The sequence below is a fragment of the Dipteris shenzhenensis genome, chromosome 23, assembly GCF_047967505.1.
Source record: "Dipteris shenzhenensis isolate YYH24624 ecotype China chromosome 23, Dip_SZ_1.0, whole genome shotgun sequence".
NCBI classification, from domain to species: domain Eukaryota; kingdom Viridiplantae; phylum Streptophyta; class Polypodiopsida; order Gleicheniales; family Dipteridaceae; genus Dipteris; species Dipteris shenzhenensis.
In genome coordinates, this window is record NC_141618.1 from 31,832,893 (window position 1) to 31,857,502 (window position 24,610).

The 24,610-nt window shown below is 40.9% G+C and overlaps 1 protein-coding gene across 1 annotated transcript; it reads right to left on the minus strand.

Moving 5' to 3' along the window:
- Positions 1-424: 424 nt before the first annotated feature.
- Positions 425-2,261, minus strand: LOC147887261 (aureusidin synthase-like). The gene has a single exon (XM_087394260.1). The coding sequence runs from the start codon at positions 2,259-2,261 to the stop codon at positions 630-632; it is 1,632 nt and encodes a 543-aa protein (XP_087250386.1). The 3' UTR covers positions 425-629.
- Between the last annotated feature and the right edge of the window lie 22,349 nt (positions 2,262-24,610).

The following is a 24,610-nucleotide window of genomic DNA, read 5'->3' on the forward strand; positions in this document are numbered from 1 at the left end:
GCAGAGGTGACAGAAGATCACACCTGTAGTTCAGGTCATGCGATTCAGGAAAAAAGTGCGGAAGCTGCAGACTGTGCAGGTGGATGTGACCATTCGGAGGTAGGAAGGCTCTCATTTTCGATGTGCAGCGTGTAGAGCAGCGGGTGGTGAAAGGAGTCCAACAAAATTTGTTGGGCTCAAGCTCGCACCCAGGTGCTTAAACCTGCACTGCCACTTGCAATTGTATGCTGGGTGAATTGAATGGGGGAGCACATCCTCCAACTAGATGCGCGCATCCACCGCCCTAAAAGAGGTCCTTATATTACTTGAATGCACACTTTTAATGTGACTACTTGTTATGAAGCCATCCCTCGCCTCATGGAAGTATTAAATTTGCACATTGATTTCCAAGGATATAAAGAGTTCAACCGAAAGACTACCAGTATAGGTGTATTTCATATATTGCAAAATTTACAGTCCGGCACGACGTAGGGAAACAGTTCACTGAATGCAAGAAAAACCTGACTACCACCAGCCCCTGGGAGATGGAGATTGGGCTCACACGGTCCCAGACGTCCCTATCAGGTGACTGCGTAATGCCTGTAGGGCCTAGACTATATACAAGATCGATTTTGCGTAATTTCGGTAATTTAAATCGTTTCGATTTCGGCGGAAGTGGCAATCATAGAGGTGCTTTTAGCCGAGGAGGACGTGAACTCGTACTCAATCCAGATCCTAGAGATGGAGACAAACCCAAATGGTGAGTGAGAATTGGGCACGATGGTAATGACGATATTCTCCTCTGCACCGAGGTCCAGTTGACGAATGTTGTAGCTAAGGCCGAACCGAGCTGAAGTGCGCAGGAGAGTGGAATTGTTGGAAGAAGCCTGCAACGGCTGCGCCATAGTTGAGAAACGGCCAGCGTATTCTGTGCAATCGGGCATGGTTGAAAGGTCGGCCGTGGGCAAGTTGACAAAAACCTCGAATTGAGCAGGCAAGGAGACATCGCCCTCAATGCCCTCCATAACTAGCGTTTCTTCTCCACCATCGTTTGCGGAAGAATTTCTGGAGATGAGAAGCGAGCAGGGCTCGAACAAGGGCTCGCTGAGGATGCAGAGGTTTGCATCTTCGGAAAGGCTTGCAGTCCCGTTGCTGATGGAATTGAGGGTCATGTTGAGCCAGAGGTTGTCCACCTGCTCGTAGATGTAGCCCAGCTTCTCTATATCGAAGGAGTCACGCACCTTCACCTTGACGAGCTCGGCGTCTTCGTTGTAGAAAACGAACTCAGAGTCCAGGTAATCCGGGTCGTCGATGTCCTCTCGGCCGAGAGATCTCCAGACCTCCCAGAGGCGATCCAAGTTGACGTGATGGATGTAGAAGATTGGATCACGAGCAGCAGCGTAGAGGGCACCCATGTCCTTTTGGTCGGTATTAAACTGGTCACCCGTCCAGCCATGGATGCTGTTATGAGGCATGGTTTCGACGGTGCCATAGCCAGGCTGGGGACCATCACCTGCGCGGTAAGGCTGGCCGTAGAAGCGAAGGTTGGTAGTAGGGCCAGAGACGACTTGGCGGAAGACGATGGCGAGGTTGGCAGCGATCTGCTCTTCCTGGGTGCGGATGGAGGCATTCTTATAGTAGAAATCGAGCATGACAGTGGAGGGGGGGAGGCAAGCGGGGTCACGGTTTTGGTCACGGAGCTCAGGGGAGTTGACATAAGCGGGGGGGATGGCCATGCCGTCGGGGTGGTCGTAGTTCCAGAAAGGGAGGGAGAAGGAGTCATCGCCGAGGAGCTTACCAAGGATACGTTCATGGAAGTAGATATACCAGCGATGGAAGGCGAAGAAGAGCCAGGAGCCATGGATTTGGAGGGGGGTGAGGGAGGAGGTGGTGAAATTGCCACCCTGCTGGTAGGCGGCGCTGCAATAGGCGCAGTGGATGTTGGCCTGCTGGTCGTAGTTGCGGGGGTCGTCGGCGGGGAGGGCGCGCATGCGGGCGTAGGCGTCGGCGAGGCGCGCCACGTTGGCGTCGGAGAGAGTATGGGCGGCGCGGCGCACACGTGGAGGTGTCGTGGCGGCCGCCGCCGCTGCCGCCTCAGCGTCGAAGTCGATCGCGGGCCGTCCCCATGACGGCGCGCAGCAGGAGAACGGGACCTCTTCGTCGGGGATCGTTACCGGAATGTGGCAGATACGCACGTCCGGCGCCAGAACCGGCAGCGCCTCCGCACACCACCGTGGCGCAGTAGCCGCCAGCAGAACCACCAGCAGAACGGCCTCCACCATCGCCCCCACGGCGTTTCTCCTCCGCCAGCTCATGATATCGTACTTCTGATAAAAATCTGCAACCTGGCTCTACGAACTCCCGACATCTTGTTTATATACCCCCCACATACCTACAAATATTATTACCCTTGCGGGACCCTCACACGCACACATGATGTTTTAATAAATTACTTTTATTCACCCACCCCTCACCACTTTCTCAAAAAATATTTTCTCGATTTTGTAAAATCTTGTCAAGAGCACCCAGGGTTGAATTTTCACTACAACTTTATTCGCTAAGATAAGAAAATCAAAGCCTTCAAAATTCTTTGAAACCCCTAGAAAAACGTTTGTAGTGAAGAGTGAACGCTCCTTACCCACGCGTATCATGAGGGGCACCCTCCTCTAGACCAAGGTCCACAACCAAGGTCAAACTCACACACACCTAGTGGTGTAAGAAAAATATTCTCAATTTTGTAGAATCCTCTAAATTTAAGTCCACAACCAGGGTCAAGCTCAAGCACACGCCAAAAAAAAACACACACACACGCGCACACACTTGTTAGTGGTGTCAAAAATATATTCTCAATTTTGTAAAAATCTTCTAAATGTAGGCAATATAGTCATATTTTAGCTAGAGAATCAAAACCTTCTAAATTTTCACACCCCAAGAAAAATGTTTATTGCGAACACTCCTTAGCCACCCTTTCAAGAGGGGTGAAACTCTCTCACACCCAATCACGCACACCCATTTGACCACCAATGTTTTAGATTTGGCAAAGATGCCCCAACATCGGACACACATATAGTCTACACATCTCACACATCTACACATGTTCTGTGCTTTACCATGGATTTCCCGCCCCATAGCCACATTCCTCGTGCTCATTGATTCTAAACTGTTGCCCTCACTCTACAAAAACTGCGATGGCGATCGTGGCGGAGCCCTGAAACACTAAAGAAAGCTGAAAGAAGTGTCCAAGATTTGCACGACATGGTGGTGAGCATGGAATAGAATGAAAAACAACGTTCTGGGTTTACTGCAGCGTTGCATGAGAGAGACGTGACGACGGACGATGAAGGGACGAAAGACAGTGGTGCTGGAACGCCAAGCAACTGCGAAGCAGCAGCGTGCGTGCGACGTGCTCTGAAGCTTCCAATAGCAGCACGGCAGCCGCCCATTTCTTGAGCCTTTGCCGTTTTGTTGACGCGCATCTGAGAGATGGTTTCTCACGGAGAAGCGTGTTGGTTCTATAATCTATTGTCGTTACACAGAGTGCGGCATCAGAGTCCAGCATTAAGATCCGTCTTCACGGAACCTGGTGATTAGAAGTCGACTCCTGCATCAGAAGTATCTAATTAAATATAACTACAGGATCAAAATTGCACACTCCATCGTTGCAAAATTTTGAAACTGAAGTTTTCTTAAAACGAAAGTTGCTTAGAATTCTCCATTTTGGGTCCATAAAAATTTCCTTTTAAAAAAAATAAATCTTATATTAGATTACGAGAAGTAAGCAAGCATTATATGAGCTCATCTACAACTTCCCGTTGACCAAGGAAGAAATAAGAGGCCTTTTATGTTGTTTTAAATTTACATGTAAAGTTTTTAAATTTTATACGTTATGGTAAGAATACAACACACACACATATATAAATGTAGATCTATAGTTTTAAAGTTTCAAAATGGATGGTGGAACCATTAATGTCATATGTGGGGCTCCTATCTCCATGATATAACTTGATTCCTTGTGCTTCCCACTCACAGTCACTCTCAGTTTCTCCTCTTTTACTAATTTATTCACTTACTCATGGAGCATAATGGGATTCTAGTGACTCAATGAGTACTAAATGGGATTCTCATGACTTAATGGAATTCTCATGATTCAAGTGAGTACTAAATGAGGAGAGACATGTGGCCCTTTCCATTGTATCACAAGAAGTCCCATTGTCATCTATTCATGGACTCGTGAGAAGTCCCATTGTGCCCCATGCGTCTAATGTGTTCTTCCTTAAATAAAGGGAGTTTTAAAAAACTAAATGCCACGATCAACCACTAGATTTATCGAAATGGTTATGTTGTGTTGTCAGTGGTTAATGGTGGTCATGCCTCACGACGATAGTCACACAACGTAATAACCGCAATAGTTCAAATGTCCTTCAAGTGTAGCAATGAGAGTGCTCCTTTCTGTGGGCTCGGGGGGGTCACTATGTATAAACCCTCTATATCACGTGTGTTCAAGGCCTATATTTAAAATCCCTTATTTGTAAAAGATTTTGTTAATAAAATGTACCCCTTTTCTATACAAATCTGTAAAATTTTCCTAAAACTATTTTAAATAGTCCCTTATGTATATTTATTTCTGTAAATTTTAGAAATAAAAAATATCCTTCTGTTGAACTCACGTGATAGGGTTACATATGATGAGTGACCCCCCCGAGTCTGTGGGGCAATACCATGTTGAGGTAGAGGGTAGGTAGCCATGCAAACATCCCCTATTGGTTGTTTCTCTTACACTCGGGACAACCCATGAGTGGAAGCAAGATTAATTGGACAAAAAAGTTGTGTGTCCTTAATATTTCTTTAATTTGATGCTTGATAGCGAGAGGAATGGTATTCAAAATGGCATTATTAATGTGGGATTTTATTCAAGATTTGATTTCAGTTCACAATCGAATATGGGTCAATCGCATATGCATGAAATTAAGGGTGGTGGTCAGCCACCACCTTGCCACCCCCGCTTTTCGCTCCTTTCCATTCATGTTCAAATTGCTTCATTTTGTCTTTGTACTCGAATTCCACGATGCAGACAAGAGCTTCTTGTGAATGCTAATTTTTGTTTGGTTGTTGATATAGTACACCTACTACTTCTATCTCGGTACAACTCTCTCTCTCTCTCTCTCTCTCTCTCTCTCTATCTATATATATATATATATATATATATATATAATGTGTGTGTGTGTACATATACACACACACACACACACACACACACATAAATATATACATATCACTTTTTCTTGTCTAGATATTTTTACTTTATCTCTATCTTTATGAACATGTCGTGAATATTTGTTGCCCGTGCCGTCTTATCTACATTAGAGATGTAGGCCAACATGAACACATTAGAGATGCATCCATGTTAGGATGTAGGGCAATGTTTGTCTTCTTCTCTCTGCATATTTAATGAATATTGTGCGTGGTTTGTCGTTTGTATGTTCGGGTCACATTGCTTGTTAGCACTCTGAAGACTTGATGTTATTCCTTCGTACACGTGAATCTCAGGCAGAGTAAGTGACTTCTCATGTTAATCTTTTGTTGGACTCTCTCTCTCTCTCTCTCTCTCTCTCCCACAACAAGGAAAAGGTACGGTGAATCTCTCGCTCTCTACATATATCCCATGTTCCTGGAAATCATTTTTGTTGAGCTTTTTTGGTCGAATAGAGGACCTCTGAGGCAGTCAGGGCATGAACTTTCGTTGAAATGCTAAGCCAGGACAATACTAAATTGGTGCTTGCACCTGTATGAAGGGGGTGAAGAGAGAAACACAGAGAATTTTTGTTCGTCCCCATCAAAATTATAGAAATCACTCCTTGACTCGCTTGAAGCAAGCAACATCAGAATTTACAGTCGTCACTATATGCCTCCAGAGGCCCCATCTATGCATTTCGCCTCCTCAAAGCTGGAAGAGCTGGTGCAGAGATTTCTGAGAAAAGGTCCGCTCCACGGCTAGAACAACGAATGAGGGTGCATAGACCTTGGACTTGATAACTTGCCTCATTTAAGAGGCACCATGGCAGTGAGATGGCCTCTTGAATCTCGGTGCACTTGGCCACCACCATTGTACTCCAATATTTTATGGTCTACACATGTGTATATGTATAAATTAAACACACTTAGACATAAAGGTTTTAAATTTTTTGAAATAAAAATTTTCAACATTGTTTATTAAAATAAAGATGCATATGCATATAGAGGCAACCTATGATGTTAGAGACATGACAAAGATGAGTCCTTCCCCATTGTAGACAGATCATGCTCAAGAATTTGATGTTATGTAGGTCACATCATAGGGGACAATATATATTTTTAAATCATGTTTATATGCACATTCCTCTTAACTCTAAATTTATCAGTTTTTGATTGTAGTTACTCCAGTGTAATCATCATTAGATCTTGAGCACTGAGTAGACCATTAACACACATTGTCTCCTTCATTACATCAGGTTGGCTAATTTTAATTTATTTTCATTTTTGGGTTTTGAGGTTTTCTTACAAACAATCTCTCTCTCTCTCTCTCTCTCTCTCTCTCTCTCTCTCTCTCTCTCTCGCTCTCTCACTCTCACACACACACACACACACACACACACACACACACACACACACACACACACACACACACACACACACACACACACACACACACACACACACACACACACACACACACACACACACACGCATGCACGCACGCATGCATGCACGCACAAATACGAACACAAAAGAAAATAAAATTAACAAGGCTATACCATTGTTAATAGAGATACCTAAAACAAAGAATCTCTATAGCGTACAACTATTTTACGAGAGTCCCAAATAAATTGACTCTAGTGTTTGCAATGAATTTTGTCAAAACAAAGGTTAATTGAGTTACAATTATGATAGCTAAATACATGTGCTCAAGAACTTGATGTTATGTAAGTCGCATCATAAGGGACCATATATTTTTTAGAAACTAGGTTTGAAGGCTAATTAAATGTGCTAAACAATTGGATGTTATGTAAGTCACATCATAGTGGACCATATATTTTTTAAAAACATGTTTAAGACACTAATTCAATTTATTTCTCTTTCAATAATAATTTAAAGAATAATGCATGAGTAATTTCATTTGAAATGTAATTTCAAATGAAGTGTGTATAAAAAATTTAATAATATAAGAAAGATGTCCTTAATTTATCAAAAAATTTGAAAATTTTGGAATTGTCAATAAAAATATAGCAATTTGATTTTTTTCTCATTGAAAATAATAAAATTATCATACGTGAGGAATTTAAGTGGAAATGTACTTTCAAATGGTGTTTGTATGGCAAATTGTATTTGTGTTTACATTTTTTGACACAACATCATCTGCATGGTTTTAAATGTGGGTACTCCCGTATAATCAGCATTGGTGGATCAAGAGCCTCAAAAAAACATTATCTCTTATTGCATCATTCATTACATTAGGTTGGTCACTTTTATTTCTTTTCTTTTTGGGTTATAAGGTTTTCTTAAATTTAAACAAATCAAAAAAAACAAAAAATGCATGTGTGCCTCTCTCTTTCTCTCTCTCTCTCTCTCTCTCTCTCTCTTTCTCTTTCTCTCTCTCTCTCTCTCTCTACTTAACCTTGATTAAGTAAGCCTAACCTTGGTTAGGAAGATCTGGCTTCAATCAAGATGCCCCTTTTTCAATCATAGCCAACCCTATACTATTGATGCTTCCCAAGTTGTCCTCACTCTCAGCGGAAGCAAGGTGGACCCCTTTTTCAATCATAGCGAGCCCTATACTATTGATGCTTCCCAAGTTGTCCTCACTCTCAGTGGAAGCAAGGTGGGATTACACTGCAAAATGCACTGGACAGAGAAAATTCCCACTGTCAAAAGCATTCGCCAAAGAAAAAAGATAGAATATATGCAAAACCCGCCTAAGATAGAGGCCACTAGACTGCATGTGCTGAAAGAAGTAAACCAACCTTTACTACAAAGGATAAAAGCATGTTGCTCTGACAACCCTTTAGCATTTTGGGACAAAAACAAATATGAGATTGAGCTCCCGGAAGTCCCAAACACCAATCCTACAAAAGCTCATGGATATGGAATGCTCCCCACAGACCAAAAACTCTGCCAAGAAAAAATCAATGAATTACTCAAGATAGGAGTCATTGAACCATCAAAATACTCATGGGCTTGCTCCAAGTTCTATGTCAATAAACACTTAGGAAATGTAACAGAGAATCCAATCACAAGTACAAGAATATCTATGCTTGAAACTAGGTCCTCTGGACGATCAATACCAAGAGAACATTGCCAAAAACATGGGTACCACTTCAAATCAAGATGAGTGTCTCTCTATTCTCTTTCAATTTCCTTTAAAAGATGATATACAACACCAATCTCTGTATCCATTGGTGTTTTGTGATCCTACACTTCAGTCACTGGGACCTATGAATCAAATTTGCAATGCAAAATTATGGAAGCAAGAGACAAGAACAAACATGCATCAAGTTGTGGGAAAGCACTGCTATAAAGTTGGTCATGTAAACTTACAAGATCCAATAGAAATTTTGAAATCTTTATGACATTGCAATGACTCTTAGAAGGAAAGCATTTAAGAAGAACATAAGGGCTTATGATAGTTTGATGGATTTTGTCTCCCCGGGTGCTCAAATTGATGAAAGGTTTTTAGGAAATAGAGGAATACATAACTTTCGAGTTTATGGCAGTGTATATAATTGTGTTGCTACATTATTGCCTCATGAGAATAGACAAGAAGTCCCACAATTTGTGCAACTATATGTTTATGACAAAGATCATGAACTGGAACATCGTTTGAATGGGATGCCGGTTTGGACCAAGGCATTTTGGAAGAGTTACAAAAAATGATGCATGCATGCAATCCATATGCAATTGCATTGGTAGCTATAGGGGAAGTTCTGAGAAAAAATCCACATGCAAATGTAAAAATGGTGATTTATGAGAGTCGTACAACATCTAGGCAATACTTAGTTCCAACTACCAGTGAAGTTGCAGCTATCATGCTAGGCCAAGAAGATAACTTTGATGTTGGAAATAGAGACATTAAAATATTAAGCCGCAATGGACATGCCAAAACAATATCTGATTTGCATCGATCATACATGCCACTCATGTATGCTCTTCTATTTCCTCGAGGGGAGGACGGTTGGCATGTAAACATGCCATATAGAGATGTTCCTTGACACATATCATTGCATGATATATAGAGGCAAAAGTGTGTCACACAAAGACACTATTATGCATACTGTTTGCAAGTGAGAACAGATACAAATGCATGCCTTATACATGGGAGAAGATTACTCCAACAATATATTGTTGATGCATATAGTAACATGGAAGAATCTAGGTTAATATGGATACACAACAATCAGGCGCTTTGCGTACACAGGTTTAGGATTAACGGACATGGTTAATTCAAATGATGGGCCAGTTAATTTATTGGGCAATGCTATAGAATGTTGTCTTTCCATGATCATTTACAGGAGGACCAATGTATATGTGCCAATTATATCTAGATGCAATGACAGTTGTAAGGAAAAGAGGAAAACCTGATTTATTTATTGCATTTACTTTTGCAATCCGAAATGGGTTGAAATATCAGAAGGATTTTTTCTAGGCTAGAGTGCATAAGACCACCCAGAACTGACAACATGTGTCTTCTATCAAAATCACAACGATATGATGAAATCAAATTTGAAGGATAATTTGTTTGGCAAAGTAGGTGGATATGTTTGTGTGATAGAGATTCAAAAGAGAGGTTTGCCACACTCACTGTATATTGTTGATTTTAGAAGGTGCAAATAAACCTACAAAGGTTAGCCACTATGATCGCTTGGTATGTGCAGAGATACCTGATGAGATATTATTTCTTAAGTTGCATGCAATTATCAAGCAATGTAATGTTCATGGCCCATGTGGTGCATTCAATGCCTCTGTTGCTTGCATGATTGATGGCAAATGCAATCGATGTTACCCATGTTCCTTCTCTCAATGTACTGTTGTGGGTAATGATGGTTATCCTATGTACATGCGTAGGGATGATCGTAGAAAGATACAAGTAAGAGAGGGTGCTGTAGGCAATAGTTGGATTGAGTCTTTCAATCCTTTCCTATCAATGACGTACAAGGCACACATTAATATTCAAGTTTGCTCAACTATCACAGCTGCTGTTAAATATTTGTACAAATATGTATATAGAGGTCATGATCGGGCTACAATTAGGATGCAAATGGAAAACCCTGTAGAAGAACAAGGTGAATCAAACAATCCAAATAATGACATTATAGATGCGATTAGCTTGTATTTAAATGCAGGTATGTGTCAACATCAAAAGAATGCTAGAGGATTTATAAGTATGAAATGCACGATGGAAAACCAGATGTCCTAAGATTGCAAGTTCATCTTCCAATGATGAATAGTGTAATATTTTGAGAAGATGATGATTTGCAAAATGTGGTGGATAGGGAACAAAATAGAAAAACTATAGAATGGTTCGAATACAATGAATTGCAATACGAAGTAAAGAATTTACTTTACGGTGACTTTCTAAGAAAATGGATTTGGAACAAACCAAACAAGAAATGGAGCAAAAGAAAATCATGTAATAGTATTGGCCGAATGTACAATGTTTCACCATCTGTTGGAGAGCAATACTTCATGCATATGTTGCTAAATACTTGCAAGGGTTGAAGTCCTTTGATGATTTGCGAACTTTCAATGGATAGCTTTATCCTCCATTCAAGGCAGTATGCTTAGCTAGAGGTCTATTGGAAAGTGATGAAGAGTGGTTTGTGTGTATGCAAGAAGCTTTGTTCTATCAAAATAGCATGCAAAATTGAGACATCTATTTGTCACAACTTTGGTCTTTTGTGAGCCTGTGTCTGTAGGCCTTTTATGGGACAAATTTTCATCAGTACTTTTAGATGATTTTTTCCATGCATTGCAATTAAGTGTGGAGAATATAATTGGTCAAATTTCAATAGCGAAAAAGAAGCCATTATTGCATTTACAACAAATTCTTCAGGAATATGGCAAAAGGTTGGCAAATTTTGATGGATTACCTACTGTAGACGGAATGTCTTTCTCTAATATCTGCGCATGCCCATGCATGGGTCACAACCGAACAAAGAAAGGCTTGAGATGCCTTTTGTTGAACACTTTCCTCCTTTGCGGCTCTTGTAGCTCATGAACCTCCACTGATCCATTGTTGCGTTCCTTGATGAATTGGTATGATCCATACCACTTTGGAATAAACTTTTTGTCCATTTGGTGGTCCAATCTACTATCAAAGCACAACATCATGTCTCCTTATGCAAAATGACACTCCCACCCCTTGCGGATCTTGGCATCCAAGTGGGCTTTCTGTCAATTCTTTTGGATCTCTGCATGATGCAAAGCATGCCGCCGAGTCTCATCCAAATTTTCAAGTTGAACCAACTTGCCTACAACGTGTTCATCTTATGACATCTTTTGTTCCCGTGCAAACCTTAGGCTAGGTATTTCTATCTCTAGTGGCAGAACTGCTTTGGTACCATATACTAATTCAAATGGGGTGTGTCGAGTGGATGTCTTGTGAGTAATATTGTATGGCCAAACTGACTCAACAACTTTCTGATCCCATTGGCCCCAATGTTTGTCTGCCATTTTCCTATGGACGTGCACCAGAGGCCATTGAACCGCTCCACTTGACCCATGGATTATGGATAATAAATGCTGGAAGTGTGATGATCGATACCCATACGTTCCATGAGCGACTTCACGGCTTCATTGAAGAATGGAATCCCATGATTGGACACAGTTTCCATAGGTGTCCCAAAACACGTGCGCTCAAAGATGAAATTTGAGACTACCTTACCATTTGCTGTTGAGAGAGCTATAGCTTCGGCCCACTTGGTGACATATTGTGTAGCCACCAAAAGGTACTTTTTCTTGTGGGCTATCATTAGTAGAGGGCCCACAAAATCAATACCCCATTTCTGAAATGGATGAAAGGACATCACAGGATGGTGTTGCCTAGGCCATAAATCCTTCTTACCAAAGAATTGGCAAGGCTCGCATGTGTTGCAATACATAGCTACATCTTTGAACATAGTTGGCCAGTAATACCTTGCATGTAGAATCTTCTTGGTTGTGTAATTTGCTGCATAGTGTCCACCACAAGAACCATCATGGCATTGTTGCAACACTTTGGGTACTTCTACATCAATAGCTCTTCTTAATACACCATCCATGCCTTGGCGATACAACACCCCATCAAAGAGTGTATAGCGCCTACTATTTCTGTGAATCTTCTTCCACTCATAACTGGTGCAGTCAGGCAGAAAAGAAAAGGTAGCCAAAAACTTGTAGACACCTCCATACCATGGATCATCTGCTTCCATGGCTACTACAAGGTTCACTTCAAGACTTTCTTCCAAGTCAATTAAGGCGTTCTTCAAATTAGAACAACGCCCTTTTATAATTTTGAAGGTAAAAACATACTCTTGAAGGATTGCTAACCACTTAGCCAACCAGCCAAGGGGATTAAGCGACTGCAAAAGTTGCTTTGCAAGACCATTGCTTGAAATAATGACAAAAGATCTATAAGCCACGTAATGCTTAAACTTTTCAATGCAAAACACCAAGGATAGAGCATGCTTGTCAGCGTTAGAATATCGCTACTTGGTTTCAAGCATTTGCTGTGAAGTGAACTGAATGGGATACATGAATTGGTCTTCCCCTTGCTGGAGAAGAATCCCTGCCAAAGTGTGATCTCCAAACCCTGGGTTGATATAAAAGATCTTGGACCAATTGGGGTTGTGGAGAATAGGCTCAGATGCAAGAGCCTCCTTGATTTGCACAAACCTTTGGTCTCATTCTTCACTCTAAGAAAAATTAACACCATCTTTTAACAACACAGTCATGGGTCTAGTCAAAGTAGCATATTGATCAATGAAGCACTGGTAATATCCTACCAAGTTCACAAAGGAAATCACTTGATGCCTTGTGGTGGGTGGAGAGAGCTTAAGAATTGCATCAACCTTATCTGGATTAGGCCTAATGCCATCTGCTGAGACTATGTGCCCAAGCAATCTTCCTTGAGTGGCCCCAATAGTGCATTTCTCAGGGTTGAGGCTGCCATTTGCTTCATTAATCCTTTGGAAAGCCGTGCGAACCTTCATGATGTGCTCACTTCATGTAGAAAATATGAAAAACTCATCTAAAAACGTTTCCAAGAAAATCCTTAAATAAGGGGTGAAGACCATCTGCATGAACTATTGGAATGTAGCTGGAGCATTGGTAAGACCAAACGGCATCACTTTGAAAGCAAAAATGCTCCATGGCATGGCAAATGTAGCCTTGTACACATCTTCTTTAACAATAATGATTTGATAAAACCCTGAGTAGCCATCATAAAAAGTGTATATCTCATGGCCGCTCACCTTCTCCAGAATGATGTCCTAAAATGGCAAAGGATGATGATCTCTTTTCATGGCACCATTGAGCTTCTTGTAGTCAATGCAAACCCACCATTTGTTGTTCTTCTTGGGAGTGACAACCACTGGTGAAAACCATTCGGTGTTGGTGACTGGAACAATGAATCCAGCTTCTACCAAGTTTTGCACCTCTATCCATAGCGCATCCGTTTGAATTGGGCCTAACCTTTAGAACTTCTATGCCACAAGCTTAGCATCTGGCTTCAGTTCTATCTTATGTTCTATGGTAGTCACATGGCAAAAATGATGGTAACTTGTGGCAAAGAGGTCAAGCAAATCTTTAAACATTTCTAGAAATTCATACTTTTCACTGGGAGTAAGATTAGAAGAAAGCATAGACTCTAGCTGTTGGGGTGTGGCAGTTACCTTCTCTGTTGGCAGTGGAGTAGGAGACACTTCCATCATATAGATTTCTTCTTCGGAGACCTCTCCTAGACTCGGATACTATGGATGAGGCAGTGTCATTTCCTAGCTCTTCTTCTTGTTCAGATTTCGCCGCACCAAGCTGATGAATCGGGATCTTCTCCTTTGAAGTGCCAAAAGACATGTGCCCCGTTTTCCAGTAGCTAACTACATCACTCTTTCTGAGCCTTGGTCGCCCAGGTATGGCTAGATAACTTCTTCCCGTATCTTCTATGACCACATAGAAAGTGATGGTGGTGGTCAGCCCATTGACTGCGATGGGAAAATCCTCAACGACCCCTATGGTAGCGAGTCATCTTCCATCTGCTACCTTGATTTGAGTAGAGGAGCGCCGAGTGCATTTTAGGTTTAACTTTTTCATGATGTGGGGCACGATGATGTTGCATGTGGCACCACCATCAACGCACACATTCTTAATGCGACAATTATCTATGATGACATCCACAGTGTGTGAATGTCGATCGATATCTTCTGAGATAGACAAAATCTTCCACACCTTTTCCTTCCTCTTGGACCTCCTTGTAGAAAGCCCTTGCTGCAATTCACACCTCGCCTTAGGGCTTAATGCTATGAGTTGTGGGAGAGACTGGTTGGCAATGTCTTGAACCACCGAGTAGTCTTCTTGCCCTGATTCAATGGGGAAATTAGACGGAGACCACTTACTTCTACAGGATTAGGGAACGTTTCTCCTATGTAGGGGGACTTTCCATCTCAACATCTAGAGTCTTTGAAAAGGCTACCTTCTTCCTTGGTTAATCAAGTCCTCGGACGGAAGAAGGTCCCGCAGCTTCTCTACTTCTCTTTCCAAGATCAAGGACTTCCACATCGGACTCTCCTGCGTCAGATTCACCTAGTAGGTTTACATGTGGGCCATTCGGACATTCGGTGCAGTAGTGACCCTTGTGATGACAATCAAAGCATACAATGTTGGCACGTTCCCTTGGAACGCGGTTGGCTTGCTTCTAGATTCCCACCATCTCAAGTCGTAAGTCATTCAGTGATTTAGTGAGATCATTGACACCAGGTTCTTTTTTTGGCAAGGTAGAAGGTGTTGAAAGGAGGGGAGCTTGTGTACGAGGTTGGGGAACCCCTAGGTGGAGGGTGAGGATTTGCCCCTGGTGGGGGAGGTGCATACATCCCAAGAGGAGGCTGTGGATACATTCCTAGTGGAAGAGCCTGAGGATGTCCCTGGTGGACGCTGGGAGGCTCTGGAAGATTGGGGTGGAGAAAAGTCTATTCTAGAAGTAGGGTTCGACTGAACTTTATTGAACTTGTGGGCGATCTCTTGTGCTCGCTCCATGGTATCCGGATCCTTCCACTTAAGCTTGAGACGAAAACCATCTTTAGCTCTAGCAATCAAGTAAGTCAGCACATGTTGAGTCATCCCAATCCAGCACTGTCTTCTTGCATGGCAATCAAGCAATCAAGAAGTACGGCCGCTCGGTCCACATACCGATGCACCGTCTCTCCTTCTAAAAATGCTTCAAATTTGCCACCTGCAAGTGCACATTTTCTTGTGCTTCATCCTTGCTGAAATATTTGATCATTGCTACAGTCAGCCTTGGCCAACTTTGACGGACCGCTTCTATCTGCTTCTCATACCATACCTGAGCCAATCCTTCCAAGAATGTGGGTAATACCAACAACCAGTGGTCTTCTGTTAGGAAATTAAGGGGCACACATCGGCGTTTGAATGAAACTACGTATTCTTTTGGGTTCTCGCCCATTTGGCCACAGAACACTAGAATGTCTGCCATTGAGGAAAATGGAAAGAAAAGGAAATTGTGGGGAGGTGGGGAGGGAAGGAAAACTGTCGGCTAATTACTAACAATTGAGAGTGGTATTTTGAAATAAAATTCAGGAGATGAAACTTCTAGAAAACATATGTAAGCCAAAAATGGAGATTCGGGAAATGAGTGGAACGTGATGCGAGAAGAATCAATAAGCAAAGAAAAGCTCATAGACAACCTTCATGGTCGGGCCATTATTGTGGGAGATTGGGGGCTCGACGTCGCATCAAGTTGTTCTTGAGAGCAAAGAGGAGGGCCATTATTAGGGCAAGAAGATGTAAGGCTTGCACATCACCTTCAGCTTCCTCTAACTCTTGCAATCTCCAAGAGATTTCTTCTAGTGGCATGAGGTCTGGCATTGCAACTTCTTCTTCTGGGCAAGTAGATGGAGTGCTTTCTAAATGATGGCCTTAAGCCGGAGGACCCGAATGATGTAGTTAGGACACTTTGTTCGGTGGTGGCCACATTCCCCATAATAATAACAATATATGACTCGCATGCAGGTGGTTCGCCTCCATGGGGTAGGTCTAGGCTTCATAAATTACCTTGAATTGTGTGGGCCCAAAACTCCTTTCGAAATGGTATCTCCTTGGAACTCGCAGATGGCTTGAGCAAGTGTATCGGCCACACTATTCTCGGGCCTTCATAAATTACCTTGAATTGTGTGGGCCCAAAACTCCTTTGGAAATGGTATCTCCTTGGAACTCACAGATGGCTCAAGCAAGTGTATCGGCCACACTATTCTCGGACCTTGGGATGTGATGTAATTGGATCTCTTGGAATTCTTGGTAGAGTTGCATGGCATGCTGATGATGCGGGGCCAAGGACTCACTTTGTACCTTCCAATCACCACTGGCTTGTCGGCACACTAGCTGGGAATCCCCCCGAACTTCGAGTTGGCTGATTTGATGGTCCTTAGCTTTCTGCAAATTGAAGATAAGGGCTGAATATTCAACTTGATTACATGTGTTGGTGGCCACAGGACTGCTATATCGGAATTCCATCCCGTTGGGAGAAAGTAAAGATACTTCGGCTTCGGGTGCTTTTGTTGTGGGCTTGTAGGCACCGTCGAAGTACATCACCCGAGCATCACCCATGCTGACATCATACAAGGACCAAAACACAGATATCCCAAGTCTCTCGATAATCAAGAATGGGAAGTATTAGGGGATGAGGGGAAGCCAATACTTTGACGAGGAGTGCAAGACGAAACAAGCTTACAATCCTTTGCTAATGATTTATTTTATGACCAAATAAGATCACAATATGCAACTCAACGTGCAGTACAAATGGTTGATTTGGTAGAAAAGGATTCTGGGGCCAGAACATTTCAACCATACAAATGCATATTGTTACATAAGAATTCTGAAAATCCTAACTGCTTGGGATAGTCATAATAATAACTTTTGGGCTTCCGAGCTTCCTTAACCTTCTTCTTGTGGACTTTCCTCTTTCTTACTTTTAATGGTGCAGCACTGGAATCACAACTGGAATTTGGCATCTTTGTTGACTAGCCTTGGGAGCATCAATCATCGGATCGGCACTCTCCATCCATCATTGTCACCTAGGAGGAAGCGACCCAATGCACCAAGTAGTAATCAGATAGCACTAGTTTGTGAACTGGGACTAAACAAAAGATTCTTAAGATGAATCCCCAATCCTGAGGTAGTTCCCACCCGTTGACAAACCTTACTTCATGTACCACCTCTGAAGATGCCAGAACCTTAGTTGTTGTGCAGCTTGGAGAATTAAAATCGAAACCTTGCCGATGGATGTTCAAAAATTCAATTTCTTTTACATCCCATGATAAGAGCTCCCACCTGTCTCTCGACAAGTTGGTGGTGGATCATGTGGCACTGCAAGTCGACTTGGAGTTCTAGGAATACATCCCTCCAAGTACTCACGGTTGCCAGCTCAAGGCTTTGAAGTAAGTCCTCAAAAGTGTTAAACTCGGACATATAGGCTGCTTGGCTTGTAGAATTCTACAAATTGGACACTTCTCCTTTTTATAGCATGTTGAAATTCATCTCTTATCCAAAGTTATGGCCTCTCCAATCTTCCCAATTATAATGATAAATTGTTAACTTCCCCTATAATTTCATGAAAATTGAATTGGCTTGGAGGTAGCTTAATAATTTTGCAAAAACACAGAACATGGGTTCAAATCCCATGTGAAGCACTCAGTGCCACATCATCACACAGTGCCATGTCATCAATTTTAATTTATTTTTCTGATTGCCAACCACATCATGAAGTGAAATACTACCACATCATCGACACCGATTCTGTTGCCACATCATCAACTCGCATCGTTGCAGTACCATATCAACAGTGATAGCAAGGGAGTGGGGGGGTGCCCGAGGTAGAGGGAGGCCGACGGTGGTGCACGAACAAAGAGCAAATGTGGGAGGTGCTGTGGGAGAGGCGCTATGGGGGGCATTGTGGGAGAAGTTGCGGGAGAGGCGTTGCTACGAGAGAGGCGATGCGGGAGACATTGCAGGCGAGGCACTATGGGAGACGTGCTATGGGAGGTGATTTGGGAGATGATGCTACGGGAGAGGCACCAAAGGTGGAGGAGGGGAGGGAGAGTAGGAGGTGAGTGAGGGAGGTTAGGGAGTGCGAGAGGGGAGAGAAAATGTCAAATTTTTTTAGAGAGAGAGGAGAGAGATTGAGAGGGAAGAGAGAGTAGAGAGTAGAGAGGGAAGAGAGAGTGTGTGAAAGAGGAGAGATGGTGGAGAGAGTGAAAGTGGGAGGAGTGAGGAGAGGGGTTAGAAAGAGATACTAACAATGGAGGAAAAAGAGTGACTAAGGAGAGGGGAAAGAAAGAGGGAAAGGAAGAGGGAGAAATAAATTATATATATATATATATATATATTTAAAGGAGCTCAAAAAAAGGCGAGAAGGATCTTTACATAAGAGCAACAATGAAGTTGTCGAGAGCGACACGATCTTCATAAGTGGAGATCGTATCCCAGCAGCCACACCATTTTTTTGTTGTAAGACTTTGTGCCCCATCATTCAACGCTCATCAAAGGCCTTCAATGCCCACCAACAAGAGAGGGAGAGAAGAAGAGGTGACATGGGGAAGGGTATGAACATCAATAAGAGGTGAGTGTGGAGAACAAAGGAGGAGGAGGAGGCATGGCGGTATTGACAAAAAGGGGAGAGAGTCATGGAAAATATGGGGATATATTAGAGCATGGTGGCTATACAAGAATGAGCGTGTCGCATCAAAGGAATAGCCCCTCCTTTTATAACAAAGAAGAGGGGTCTCTCTCCCATAAATGCATCCTCCCACATGCATGGTGTGGAGAGGGCATCTTCCATGTATGTGGATGGTGGTGCACACCCTCAATTTGCGATCGACAAATTGAGGGATGCATTTTCCACATATTACAAGCCCCATATCTCTAGTGCAGAATGCACTTGATTTTTCCCTCTTATTTAAATACACACATGGTGGGTTGGCACAAATGACTCTTGCCACCTCAACCTACTTTTTCTTTATGAAAATATTATCCCTTGGACTATTCCACGTGGGTCTAGCCCACATAGATGAGAAAGTCTAAGATGCCCTGCCACCTCTACCAATTAAATACAATATGTCCCCTTGGCCTTGGCCATATATCACTTAATGTTTCATGGGACCGCCTAGGTGGAGGGGTGGCACATGGAGATTCCATGCCATCTCACCATAATATATTATTTGTTCCATGGACTATGTATAACACACCTATGGGTCCTCTTACTTGGAAGGGTGGCACATGGACATGCCTTGCCACCTCAACCTTGGGCCCTTGCCACTCGATATTATATTCTACTAATGCCACACACATATATTCACTTCTACTTACTACCTTTACAATGGGGATTTTGTTGGTGGTACCAACGCACAACACAATCACGTTTCAAGATACCGTTGGATCTGCATGCTAGTAGCACTTGCAATATAGGTGTTAACAACAACCTTGCAATATATGTGTTAACAACAACCTTGCAAATGTTATAAAGGAGGAAAACATAATAATATGGGATGAGGCACCTATGACACATCGCTATGCCTTTGAAGTATTGCATAGGACAGTGCAAGATATCATGTCTAATGAAAATATTTTTGGTGGAAAGGTGGTGCTATTGGTGGAGATTTTAGATAGGTGTTACTAGTGGTTCCAAAGGCAGGAAGAGACAAGGTTGTCAATGTTGCATTATGCCACTCAAGAATTTGGAGGAATACAAAAGTATTAAAACTCACACAAAATATGCGAGTTCTTCAAATTGGTGAAACATCAACAGAGCAAGAATTCATAAAGTGGGTTATAGACATAGGAAATGGAATAACCAGAGATATGCAAGAAGGCAAGATTTTAATTCCAAACACAATGCTTCTAGAGATGAATTCCATGGAAGGCTTAATTGAGTGGGTTTATAAAGGACTTTAAACATACCTACGTGGATATATAGTGTTAATAGATAGAGGTCTTTTGAATGCACTCTACAGTGAGACAAAGACATTACATTTGCTAGTAGATAATTTATACTTTCTCTTGATGTGCTCCATGATGTGGGATGCAATCTTATAGCAATAGCTACCATTTTGCCAATTTAGAATAGCCTCACTTATGACCTGCAACCAACAGACAAAAGAAAGGCCAAGATACCACCAAAATCTTCCCATATCACCTTTCAGATCTATACGGTGCGTAGTTTTTTTAACTCAAATCAAATATAGAGAATAACGTTGATGATGATCACGAGGTGTTGAAATGACTCCACATTTGCTTCTATGGGAAAAGGTTCTGAGTGCTTGATTTCCAACCGTGTACATAGTTACAAGGTTCTTGCAAAATATCTCTTGCATTATTTGCAACAACTAGCAAAGAAATCACAAGACTTGTAACTCTATAGTCTTCTCAAATAAATGTCTCTATGCCCCTATAGAGTGCACCTAGTTAATCTCTTGGATTGTTGAAGATGATATCATATAGCATAGATTGGAACGGCACACAAAGCCGATGATTTCAAGGATTAGCTGCATATGGAAATGACAAAAACAACTGTGCTTGGATACAAAAGGAAGAAACAGCGAGTCATGAAAAACGACAACGAGTCATGAGTTGTCGTTTGCAGTAGGCTATTATGATTTTTCACTAGTCTTAAATATTGATCAATTTTACAATGTTTGGGAGACATTAATGAGAACTGTTTTCATAACTTTTACAAAATAAGCATAGTTTCAAACTTTTTTTGAAAAATGTACATATTGCTAATTGAAAGATGAAAGTGTTTCTACTTTTCACATCAAATGATAGTGAAAAAAACAAGATCAATTATACAATCTAATATTCTTTGAAAGTACTAATAATTCATGCGTCTAGGTAAAGTATAATACATTATTTACTTAGAATTACAAAAATGTGCTTTTTCTTCTACGAAAACTTCATCCCAATCATTAAAGTTCATCCTGGTCATTGAATTAGAGAATATATATGGTGTGAAGATAAGTAGGTATATGTCGTCCATAGACAAAGAAGAGGCTTGTTGAAAGAAAATATTTCGATAGATGTAGAAAGAAAATCAAATATCTGAATTGTCAAATTTTAGATGATTGTGAGTAGTACAATTTAGTGGTTTGCTTTATTTTGATCTAAATATGAATCATGAAGGTGAAAACAATTGTCCTTTTTAAAAATGATAAAAATCTAGATTCTGGGATCCACTTTGTTGTGATAAAGTCGATGAATGGATACAAATTTTTGTCAATGAAACAAACTTTTCATCCAAAAAAGGAAAATTTTGAACATGAATGAATGCAAATGTCATTCCATTATTTTGTCACATAAAACTTTCATCGTTGGAAAATTTTCGTTGGCGGAATTTATTTTCTGTGATGAAAATTACAATCTGCCGACGATTTTTTTTCTATCAATGAATTTTGGGATTCTAGAATCCCGCTGGCTTCTGGAATCCCGAATTTCATCGATGGAAGAAAATTTTCACCAACGGGGAAAAAATTTTATCGGTGGAAATTTTCTTCTATTGATGAAATTTGGGATTCCAAAATCCCGCTGGATTCTTGAATCCCAAAATTCATCGACAAAAAAAAATTTCGTCAATGGAAAAAAATTGTGCTAATGTTCTGTCGATGAAAGTTTTACATGACGAAGTATTTTGCCCGATATTTTTGTTCTTTCATAAATTGAAATTCATATTTTTTCGTATGAAAATTTTATTCTTTTGACAAAACTTTTCTTTTTTTAAACAAAAAATTCATTATTTTTCACGCTTGTCAACATAGTGGATTCCTAAATCCAAAATTTCGTGAATTTTTCAAAAACACAATTGCTAACATACTCATGCTTCCAAATCTAGCCTTCTTTAACTAAAAACTTTATTTTTGCAAAGGCTAGAGCTCTCAATCGAACCAATAGAACGAAACAGAGTAAATGATAAATTGTACTAATCACAGTCGTTTACAATTTGACCATTTGAGTCGTTGGGCTTCTATCTAAATCTAGAGACATGATTGCTTTGAATAAACATATTCTATGGTCATGGACTCCATATATACCTACCCATTTTAATGTCAAAATATATTAAAATTCAACCATTTGATCAACTGTGTATAAAAAATAAAAGTTGTTTTTTTAGACAATGCACTAAAAGTCTATCATCAATTTGTATTAGATCTTAAAGTAACATCATTTTACCAATTATCAATTTGTGGATAGCGTACTATGTACAACAAATATTCTAGAAATGTATACTTATCCATGAGGGCAATGTTATTGCTTATGTGGAAGGCAATTCATAAAAAATTCTTTCAACCGATAGACTTAAGGAAACATATCATCTAGAGGTGCTTAAACAATGCGATTTAAAAAAAAATGGATTTCATCGATGTGTGGACATGCTTGATTTGTAGGATGTAGAAATCCTTGTATAAGGATTTGAGTTAAAAATATATGGGCACTTGCACGAAAAACAATTGGTATTTTAAAGCAAAAGCTCTAACCACTCTTTTCGTTGAATGAAGCAAGTTCATCTCCTTTGTAATTTATCGTGTTTTTCAATTTAAAGAAGAGAACATTTTTTTCAATTGATAATACTATACATTTTTGTGTTATAGAGTAAAATGTAAGTAATATTTTATGCATTCTGTTTTCATAAAAGTACTAGTTTTTAAAAATGTTTGACATGAAGTGTATATTTTGTCCCACTAATTTGTGAAAAAATGCACATTTTTGGGGTTTTTTTTCCAAAAATGGAGTTGCTTGGCGTTTGCATGATTTTGTTATCGTTTTTTATGACTTGGTGTTGAGAGCCTTAGTGCTCTTTTTAGTAGGTTTAGATTTAGGAACTTACTTGGAGATGTCATAGGCCACTATTTTTTATGTATTAGAGTTAGTAAGAAGAGACATGCCATGAAGCCTCTTTGTATTTGGATTGTGAAATTATAATACGAACATATTTTTTTTATCATGCCGTATCCTCGCAAAATATAAATTAATGATCAATGCACAATTGGGTGTAGCCACTCATGAAACTATTTTAGGGGCAATTTTGGGGCCGCAGCACAATGCTTTAGTGGGTGCAATTTGGAATTTGGGACTAACTTGCACTCTCGCCAAAATTTTTCCCAGCATAATGATTACCGTACTGGAATAATAATGAGATGTAGTCTACTAAAGCTTGTTGTTATGAAAACCACAAAGCTCAACACACATCACTATATGCATTTACTCCATGAGCATGTAGAGCAGTTCTTCCCTCCTTTGCCCAGTCTTTGTGTTGCATCTTTGTGCATTAGACTATTCATAGTCTGTCTTGACTACATAATCTAGTGGTTGACTTAGGATGGCTCTTTGCCACTTGGTGCTACACACAACTTTCCTCCTTTCATCTACACATAGCTCGCCACCTATCATATATTTGTAGGATGGCTAGTGGTAGACAGCTCTTTGCCAGGCTCTTTGCCACCTGGCGCTACCCACAACTCACCTCCTTTCATCTACCCATGGCTTGCCACCTGTCATCTATCCGTAGGATGGCTAGTAGTATTTTTCCACATCTCACCATCAGTCATCTACCCGTAGCTTTTTTGCATTAGTACAAGGAAAAAGCTTTATTAATATGAGCATGTGGATTTAGAATCACAAAAACCCATGCTTAAAGCATGTTCGACCACTGCATTGATAAGTTGGTGACATTGGATTGGTGCAGCCACTAAGTTGGTTCTTGGAGTGATTTTAGTGTTGGTTGTAATCAATCCTAAAGAAAGTAAAACATACTACCTATGTAACCTCCTAGACCTTAATTGGTTGGGCCATGTGAGACCATCACTGGAGTCCCACAAAGATGGAATTTTTTTGGGTATTCTATACATATATTTCACATCATTTTCCCTTGAGGGGTTCTCTTTCATGTTGATATGGCCCTTGAGGGGTCCCATTTAGGGGCAAAGGCTATATTGACATGCCATGGACATTTCATATATGTCCATGGCATGTCAATATGGCCCTTGCCCATAAAGGGGACCCCTCAAGGGCCATATCCACAATTGCATTTTTTTAATTACTTAATTTATGTTGTTAGCGTGCCATTGAGTACATTTAAAACCAACTTAGTAGTTGGAATAGCACTTTTTCATAGAGTAATGGGAGTGGAGATGATAGTTTAAAGCAAGTGGTGAATAGTTAATCCTAAACCAAGGAAAATGTATCCAATTTTTAGAATGGCCTACTTAACTACTGAAGTGCATCAAAGTATTGACAGCTTGATCATTGTGATCCACATCACATGGCTTCCCTTATGGCATTGTATCCCATTGGCAATGGTGTAAAAAACTTTGTGCTTGGCTACCCTGAGAGGAGAGCCTTAATGGTA

Coding starts and splice junctions, on each gene's coding strand:
- LOC147887261 (XM_087394260.1), bottom strand. CDS start 2,261: ATGGTGGAGGCCGTTCTGCTGGTGGTTCTGCTGGCGGCTACTGCGCCA.